The 9,324-nt window shown below is 49.2% G+C and overlaps 1 protein-coding gene across 1 annotated transcript in view; it reads left to right on the top strand.

Annotated features, from left to right (window-relative positions):
• Lhpp (phospholysine phosphohistidine inorganic pyrophosphate phosphatase) overlaps positions 1 to 9,324 on the top strand; it is a 97,351-nt gene that overhangs the window by 14,369 nt on the left and 73,658 nt on the right. The window contains exon 2 of the mRNA XM_021211033.2: positions 6,654 to 6,841. Coding sequence (XP_021066692.1) covers positions 6,654 to 6,841 — 188 coding nt within the window. The remainder of the gene's footprint in view (positions 1 to 6,653; positions 6,842 to 9,324) is intronic.

The raw sequence follows: 9,324 nt of genomic DNA on the forward strand, positions 1-9,324 counted from the left end.
AAATTTTATTGTTGGGAAAGTTTTTATCTATCATCATAGTTTTGTAAATGATTTAAAAAGTAAAGTGTTGGTTTCCCTGGGATTAAGGTCATGTTAGTGACCCCATCTCTAGAGATGGTATCTTACCCATTATTCTTGCTTAAAACCTTGGCCTAGGCTACCAGGAACATGTGAATTAAGAAAAGGAATAAGAGAAAACAAAACAGATAGATTGCCATGAGAACTACAGCTCAATAATTTTTCTCCAGTGAAGAGATCCACAACCAGTTCCCGGAGACCTCCCCCTTTGGAGATCAATCGCCTCAGTCTGTGGAACTTGTCACACAGATCCTACTGGAGGTGGTGTGACACCCAAAGCTGTAGTCCCTGGAGTTGTCCCCAGGGGTCCTCTGCCCTGTCTGTTCTTGTGACACCCATCGAAGCAAAGGACATGACAGGCTGAAGTTACCGCTCTGGTTTTCAGGAGTCCAGAGCTGGCAGAGCAAGAGGAGGAAAGATGTCTTGGTGTCACACAAAATATAAGCTAGTGGAGGATGGCCTGGGTGTGAGCAGGGTAAGATGGGCCTTTGGAAGGAAGAGCATGTGGACCTGGCCTTAAAGGATAGGATTCCGATCCAGGGAATGATGAAGATACAGTCACTGACAAGGAGAAGACCTCCAGGCAGATAAAGGCAACAAAAGCCGGGGCTACAGGAAGAGGAGGAGGGACCCCCAGTTGTTCTTTCCCTGGCAAGCTCCTGGCCCTGCCTGGCCACCTTTTTTGGACCCTCTGAGGGGAGCTCATGACTCTTCAGCTTCTCAGACCTTGGCAAGCTGGAGAGGGCAGGCTTTGAGCTGTCCCAAGGTCACTCAGGATGTCCAATAATTGTCCTAACACTTTACCTGCCACGGAACAGTAATGAGAGGGTTTTCATTATTTTCGGGTGAGCGCTCCTGGCAGATGCCCGACAGCCAGCAGATGTGTAAAGTCCGAGGTGATTTGTAAGGGACCGGCTCATCTGATGCACAGTAATTGCACAGGGCGATGTTGTCACTCAGAGGAGCATCCTGGCCTGCTGGCTGAGGTTAAGGTCAGTTCAAAGATCCAGTTGGGTCACAGGAAGTAGAACTCTATGAGGGGCGAGTGAGTGGCTAAGACTCTGGCCACAATCTTAGTGGGGCCTGCAGGCCAGCCAGGAGCATCCCCCGTCAAGGCTTTAGTGTGTTGGGGTGGACCTGCAGCCACTGTCCTTCACCCTTGTCTCTTCTGTAGCTCTCTGCAAGCTGTGCCTTTTTAAGCTTTCCTCACGATCTGGGATCTGTTCTAGGTCTCCCAAGGCCAGATCTGTACCATGTGTCGCTCACAGAGAGATGTAGCTGTGGTCTCTCAGCTCCCTCTGTCTGGGTCGCTGTAACAGATACCACCAAGCTGCGACTTACACTGCATATCTTCATTTCTTCTGGCACTGGAGGCACTGGATGCCCATGACCAGGGTGCTTGCATGGTTGGGTTCTGGTGACATTTCTTCCTAGCTGATAAGTGACAGCTATTTTACTGTGTGTTCACATCATTTCCTTGCTGTGTGAGCTTTGAGAGAGGTGGGGAAGCAAGGAAGAGAGGGAGGACAGCTTCACTAGGCTCTCAGGGGTCTTTCAGTTTGTTTGTTTGTTTGTTTGTTTGTTTTGATGGGAGGATCTCTATGTATCTCTGGTAGGCATGAAACTTGCCAGGAGAACCAGGCTGGTCTCAAACTTACAGCAATCTTCCTGCTTCTGCCTTCATTGTTGGTGTTACAAGCATATGTCACCACACCCAGCCCGAGAGGTCTCTGAGGATACCAGGCCTATCATATGAGGCCCCCTGTCTTATGATTGTACTTAATCATAATTTGCTGTTCATAGGCCTTGTCTCCAAAGGCAGACATTAGGGTTTCAATGTAGCTATTTGGTGAGGCATACTTCAGTCCATAGCTCAGGCCATCCAGGCCTCACACTGGTATGCAGCATCTTGCCCATCTCAGTTTCAACCCAGGTTCACACACAGGTCAGGCCCACACATGTCTCACCCCTCCCTAGAATAGGATGCCCCAGAGCAGAGAGTTGGGTCTGCTGGGCCCTGCCCAGGGCATAGTGTTACATTTGAAGGTCCTGGGCGTTTTGTCCTCTGTGCCTGCTCACAAGTTCATGTGTAGCTGAGGGCCCCAAAGCTTTGTGCTCTCGGGCCAGATGACCTGGGTCGTTTCCCTTCTAGGAGACTTCCCTTCCTTCTCCTGAGTGGGGAATATGTTTACTCAGTTAGCTCGTCGATAGTGAGGGTCACCTGTGAGGAAGACCTGCCCAGGGGTATGAAGACAAGATCAGGCCATGGACATTGAGCACAATGACAGAGCTTCCCCAGAGTCAAGACTCCATGAAAACCTGTATTGATTTTATTACCTTCAAATTTTTAAAAATGTAATCTTTAATTTTTTGTGTATTGGTGTCTGCACACCATGTGCGTACAGTACCCACAGAGTACTGTCTGATCCCCTGGAACTGAAGTTACATACAGTTGTGAGCTGCCACATGGGTGCTGGGAACCAAACCTGGGTCCTCTGTAACTGCAGAAAGTGTTCTTAGTCACTGGGACATCTCTTTACTATCTTAATAACAGTAGTGACTACTGTAATGATTTTCGGTGATTTTAAATAAAGAGGCCTCATGGGCTGGTCACAGGGCCTGTGTTGACATATCAAAAGGGGGCAGTGTCAGTGGCACAAAGGGACAGGACTCAGGGGGAGAGCTCTGCATATATAGTTCCAACCCCATTGTCCCTGGACAGATAGACTAGCAAATAGAAACCACTGATTTCCAACAAACTCATGTTGGTATCTCAGAGGAGACAAGGAGCTGTTCCCTCCCACCCTCATCAGAAGTTGTGTTTGGAGTGACAGATGTGAGGCTCTGCCATCTCGCTGTCACACCGATTGCTCACTGTTCTGAGAAGGTCACTTCACCATTCATTAGCAGTAATTAGTCCCCTGAGACCCCTGCACTTCCTCAGCACGTGCTCCATTAACTTGGGTGTGAATCACACATTCCAGGCACCAATCAATGAGGACCCATCCATAATACGCAAGGTGATGCTATTAGTCACAATATATTAACTGCCTAATTTAAAAATAAAAAAGCCATCTTTATGAAGGGCAATTAACCACTGAGAGTAATTGGTCATTCATAAACCTCTTATTAGGAAAGACAAATAATAAGAAAGGGGTGAGTCACCAAGGCTGTGGAAGCTGTGGTCTGTGTGCCACAGGCTATAGATCTTCAGAGTTCTTCATAAATGGCACCCTGGCTGGTCCCTGAAACTCACCTGCTTCTGTGGGAGCTAGGGGCCCCACAGGATCAGAGACAGCATAAGGGAAGTGGCAGCTAAAGTGTTGTAGGCTTTTCCGAGGACTCCCTGTGAGCCCAGCATGGAGATGTCATGTAGGATCCAGCAGACAACATTGCCGAACTTCTAGAGTGTGTGGGTTGGGGACAAGGACAATACACACATAAATTGGAGGACTGGAGATACTTGAAGTCCTAGAGAAATAGAGGCGACACTAGAGACAGAGTGGAGTGAATATCTCAGAGATGGCAGAAAGAGGGTTCTAACTCTCCCACTCCCTGATCATGGCGGGCAGATGCTCGGCTCATCCCTGTCTTCTCTGTGGTTCACCACCCAGGCTCGTCCTCCGGATCATCTCCCATTTACTCAGTGGAGGCTGCTAGCCACCTGCCTACCTGGGCAGGTGAGGCTCCACACCTGGAAGGGCCACTTAGCCTACAGAACTCTCCTGGACCTGGGTATTCTTGTAAAAAGTATGGGCTTTCTATGCCCGCCCTCGCTCTGAATAATGACATAAAGACCTTTATATTTATTAAAAACTTCAGGCAGTATAGCTAGGCAGATTCTAAGCTCTTCTAACCCGACTGTGCTGAGTCAAGAGCTGCTTCATAATAACGACAGTACAAAAGTCTGGACTGCAACCAGATCTCTGGGTACAGAAATCAGCATTTGAATACACAGTGCAAAAAAAACATCCTCCAGCAGCTTTTGTGGGGTTTGTGAGCGCTTGGGGGAATCGGTCTGGCTCAAGAGGAGGGACGGAAAGCCTTGGGCCTTTCTGGGGCTCAGTTTCATAACCTGTGAAGTGAGATTAAGTTATGCCCTTACTGGGCTTGGGACTCACGGGCTATCACTATATGTTGTCTTCTTGCTCCAGTTTTGGATAACAGGGTCTGTCACATGACACCTCTTTGACTGAGGCCATCTTTGTAAGATTACTGAAGAGCAAACTCCTTCCCCCTATCTATGCCCTTGATTAAGATACGTGCATTTAATATTGGATTGCATCGATTATAAAAACAGAACTTACAGGATGCATGCGGAGCAGTTAGCCTCCCGCTGTCTTAGAGACCAGTGACAATGTGTTTAGGGATGTTGTCTGAGAACCAGGACCCGGTGACCATCCGCATAGTTGTTTGTCTTTGCTGAGCTTCTCTGTTTTCATTTTTTTTTTTAAATTACATTTGTTTAGTTTATGTGGTTCACATGTGCAATGGCATGTGTGTGTAATTCAGAAGACATGTTAAAGAAGTTGTTGATTACATCCTTCTACCGTGTGGGCCCCAGGGACTGAACTCAGCTTGTTGGGCTTGGTGACCAGCCCTATTCTTGTTTTTTGAGATGGAGTCTTAATTCTAGTACAAAAACTGGCCTGGAAACTCATGGCAGTCCCCATCCCCCCTCCGCCTGAGGCTCCTACATACTGGGATTGCAGACATAGGTTTTTGTCATCATTGTTGTTGAGATTGTCTTATCTATGTAGCCCTGGCTGGCTCAGAACTTGAGACTCTCCTGCCTCTTCCTAGGATTTTTTTTAAAAGTGCCTCCCTGATCTTAGACTGTGCGGCCCAGGCTCTGTGTAGGTGCCAGCTAGGATCAGTTCCATACTTGTCAGGCTTGGTGAGGACTGGGTGATCTGAGCTTAGGAGCCAGCAGGACAGCTCCCATCAGTCACTGCTTCATCGCTCATCCCAGCCTTGAGCCCGGGCTTCTGGTCTGCGTGGCCTCCTCCTGCATGCTGGTCCCCGGTGAGCACCAGCCTCCCAGCTTGCTGTCCCTGTGCAGTGAGTGTGCTGGCTGCCACCCAGGATCCGCTCCTGCTGCTGGGTGCGCTCTCTCCTTTGCCCCCTTGCACAGCGGGCTGGTACTTTCTCCTCAAGGTCTCAGCTCCAGGTTTCTTCCCAGTGAGGGCCTCCCCTGACCTTCCTGTGTATCTAGCCATTATCCCTTTTCCCCATGTGCATTCTTCATGGACCCTCTCCTCCCGGGTGCAGGTGGCCTTTCCTGTGAGCCTTCTTGTTCACTGCCAGCCAGCCTCCATGCTACCTGAGAACTGTGGCCAGGGAGGCCATGTCCATCCCCAGCACCCAGGGGGTAGCAAGTGCACAGTGATGATCTGTAGATGGGATGAATGTCATCTCATTGGGGTCCTCTCGAGGTACCCTTTCTGTCCCAAGAACTCACCTAAGTGCCACCAGGACACTCTGAGGGAAGGGTCATGGTTCTGTTTGTTCTAAGTGCTATTAATAACTATTAGTTCTTAGTGTGACCCAGCCAGCACTGCCCCCAGTGATCAAGGCAGAGTCTTACTGATTTATTTAATCAGCTTTAGCACAATTATTGAGTGATTACCCCTAAACTATTTTTCTGTGCTAGACTGGCTATTTCCTAGCTGTGTCCCCTAGGTTCTTTGCTGTTTGTGTCTCCCTCAGGTTGTTTCTGCTCCATTAGTCATCAGGATGGACTTCTCTCAGCCACATGCTCCTGGTTCATCATGTCTAGTAGATACCTCCTGCCCTCTTCATCTTCTTTCTTCTTCTTTCTCCTGTTCTTTCTCTTCTTGCAACCGGCAGCCTGGTAAGCGAGGCCACGCCTACCTGTATTCTTTTGCAGTAATTGTCTGTAGCCACTTTTATTTAACCAAAAACTTTAAGTTGGGGAGTAAGGTTTACACAAGGGCAGGTCTGGGGACAACTAGATCTTGGGGTACAGAATTTGGCATCTGCATACACAGCGTCAGATCAACCCTCAACAGCTGTTGGCTTTCATCTCAGTTTTATGGAACCTAGATTCTGGGTTTGTGCAGAGTGGGGTTCCCTGTTTATTGATGTTAACCAGAAGTCAAACCTCAGCTTGGTACCTCTGCCTTGCCCCGTTGAAGAAGTATGGATCCAGTTAGTAACTCATGGACGTGGGAAACGCAAGCACTGTGGAATGAGGTGGAGAAACGTGTGGGTCTGGAGTGCCAGATAAACATGGCCCAGGTGGAAAGGTGACATGTCTGCAGTGGGGGTGGGGTGAAGCATTCCAAGCCGAGGTAGGGGGAGCTTGGGAAGCCTCATCTGACTCAGATCACATGAGATCTCAGACAAGCCATTTGGAGATGTGGTCTGCCAGCATTCTCCCTGTCAAGAAGTGGTCTGTTCCAGCTGTGAAATCCTAGACTGAACACAGCTGTCTGTCTGGTCCACACTGCTTCTTAACCAGCTGCCCTTGCAAAAGTCCCTCTCTGGTCTCTCCTCAGGAGGCCATGTTCCTCTGCGCTGAACACATTCTCGTTTGTGTTTTCCTGCCCTAGACTGAAACGGTCCCCACTGAAAGTGAGACTCTGTACCAATGAGTCTCAGAAATCCTTGAGAGAGCTGGTGGGGCTGCTTCAGCAGCTGGGGTTTGACATCTCAGAAGAAGAGGTGACTGCCCCTGCACCAGCCACCTGCAAGATCCTGAAGGAGCGAGGCCTGCGGCCACACTTGCTTATCCATGAAGGTAGGTCTGTCTTGGACTTGCCTTTTGAGGTGAAGCCTGGGGAGAAGGCTTGCACACACATGCATGCACGCACGCGCCCCTTGGGCCAAACCATGGGAAACACATGCACAGCAAGCCTGACTTCTTCCATGACACTTGTGAGTTTTCAGAATTCATGAGGCTTCCTGCTGAGGGGTAGGGGGGAGGTAAGAGCAGGCCCCAGCTGTCCCCCTTTAACCTCCAGCCTCAAGGCTAGCTTCAGGATGCTCCTTAGAGGAAAGCCTGGGTGGTGTTCCTTGATCTAGGCAAGAGGTCAGGGATTCACCTAAGGGGTTATTGAGAGGAGAGAGGGGGAAGGAAGGTTGGGGGCGAATATGAGACTATGCAAATTGAGATTGCAGTCCATAGCTTTCCAAAAACTGCCACCCACAGCCTTGAACTGCCTCAGTGATAGCTAGTCCTGCTGTTTGGAGAGATCTGCAGATGGCTTTGGAGCAAGGTCTGAATCCACATGGTTTTGGTCTGAATGCAAGGCCAAAGATCCTTGAGCCCTCAGTGGGGAGCTTTTGTGGAACAAAGCAGAGGGAGAGGTTTTCTTGAGGTCACTTTTTGTTTCCCTCCCTCCCTCCCTCCCCTCCCCTCCTCTCCCCTCCCTCCCTCCCTCCCTCCTCCTTCCTTCATTCCTTTCCTCCCTCAATACTGGTTTCATTTTGACAAATCTCTGGGCAGAGGCAGGGTGCTCTTCTCTGGAAGGCTGGAGGGTGGAACCATTGCCCTGGCACCGATTAAGGGAGTCATGCTCGCTCAGCCTTTAGAAATCTTCTTGCTAACATCCTTTGTCTGTAGTTAGGAGCCCTGCCAGGGTTGTTAGGCATGGAAGAGGGGTAGACGAGTTGGGGCAAATGCAGCATTGGCTCAGAGGTGGTGCTAACCAGCCACCATAACAGAAGCTGGGGGCGTGGGGGGTGGGACTGGAGGGACACGTGTCCTTCCTCTGTTGCTGTGCCTGTGTTTTCAGGAAACACCTGCTTTCAGGCTTTGATTTTCTATGGGTTTTATTACTGATGTTTTCTTCCTAATACTTTACTATGAAAATCTTCAAATATATAACCAACCTCAAAAACATTGACTTTGGGGGCCTGGTATGGAGATGTCTCAGTCAGTAAAGTGCCTGTGTGGCAGGCACTAGGAGTTGAGTTTGATCCCCAACAGCCACGTGAAAAGCTGGGCATAGTGGTGTACCCCTATAATCCAACAACTGAGGACACGAGGATCGAGCTTCAAGAGAAGCTCGAAGCTCGCTTACTCTTTTTGTTTGTTTGTTTTTCTAAGACAAGGTTTCTCTGTGTATCTTTGGCTGTCCTGGAACTTAATCTGTAACCCCGTCTTGCCTCCAACTCACAGAGATCCTCTGTCTCTGCCTCTGCCTCTCAAATGCTGGGATTCAAGGTGTGGGCCTGGGCTTGGCTCTCTACTGCACTTTTGCTGGCCTCGACTTTCACAGCCCTGGAATCCCCCCCACACCCCCAGAGATCATCCTGAATATTATCACACTGAAGCTTCCTGCACACCCTTCAGTCAGTCCCCAGCCCTGCCCCCTTAGTGACAGTTATTAGTGACAATGTAAACAAAAGTACCTATTTAGGATTTCATACCAATAGTGTTATACAATGTATAATTGACCCAGGGACCCCAAAGACCACCTTAGGTCTCAGTGATTCCCTGGAAGGGCTCCCAAAACTTGGAGAGACATTGCCCTTGGAATTAAAGTTGGGTACAGTGAAAGACCACAGCTCAGCTCAAGAGGGGAGGAGCTGCGCGGGGCAAAGGGCAGGAGAAACCAAGAGCGAAATCCCAGTTGTCCCTACACTGGATGTGCTCCGTTGACTCAGCAGTGAAGTGTGACACTGCAGGTAGGCAACAGGGAAGCTCAAGGGAGCTTGGGTGCCTACACTCTTTTGAGAAGGGCTGGTTGACCATCTAAGTACACAGTCCTCATGTGACTGACCTTAGGGACTCCATCTCCAGCCACACACTTCACTCAAGGTCAGACTGACCCAGTATGACTCAGTTGGTCAGGGGTGCAAACCCCTCCTATCAAACAGGATTTTGTAGGGCCTTCAGGGTCTTCCCAAGAGCTGTTGGAGGGCCTGTCTTAAAGGCAGGCCTTTCTCTGGAGTGTACAGGATTTGAGCAAGCCAGGCCTGCTGAGGTAACCCCCTCCTTCACAGAAAGTCTGTGTAAAGCTCCTCTTGCCAGCCTAGAGGCTCATCATAGGGTTACATGTATCACTGTGTTCTTGCTCTTCGCCATGTAGGGAACATATTACAGTATATTTATGCCTGGATATTTCCCAGCTTCAGGTCTGTCTTAGGGTTTCTGTTGCTGTAAAGAGACACTATGACCATGGCCTGCCTGCCTTTTTTCTTTCTTTTCTTTTCTTTTCTTTTCTTTTCTTTTCTTTTCTTTTCTTTTCTTTTCTTTTCTTTTCTTTTCTTTTCTTT

This window comes from Mus pahari, chromosome 1 (genome assembly GCF_900095145.1).
Source record: "Mus pahari chromosome 1, PAHARI_EIJ_v1.1, whole genome shotgun sequence".
NCBI lineage: Eukaryota > Metazoa > Chordata > Mammalia > Rodentia > Muridae > Mus > Mus pahari.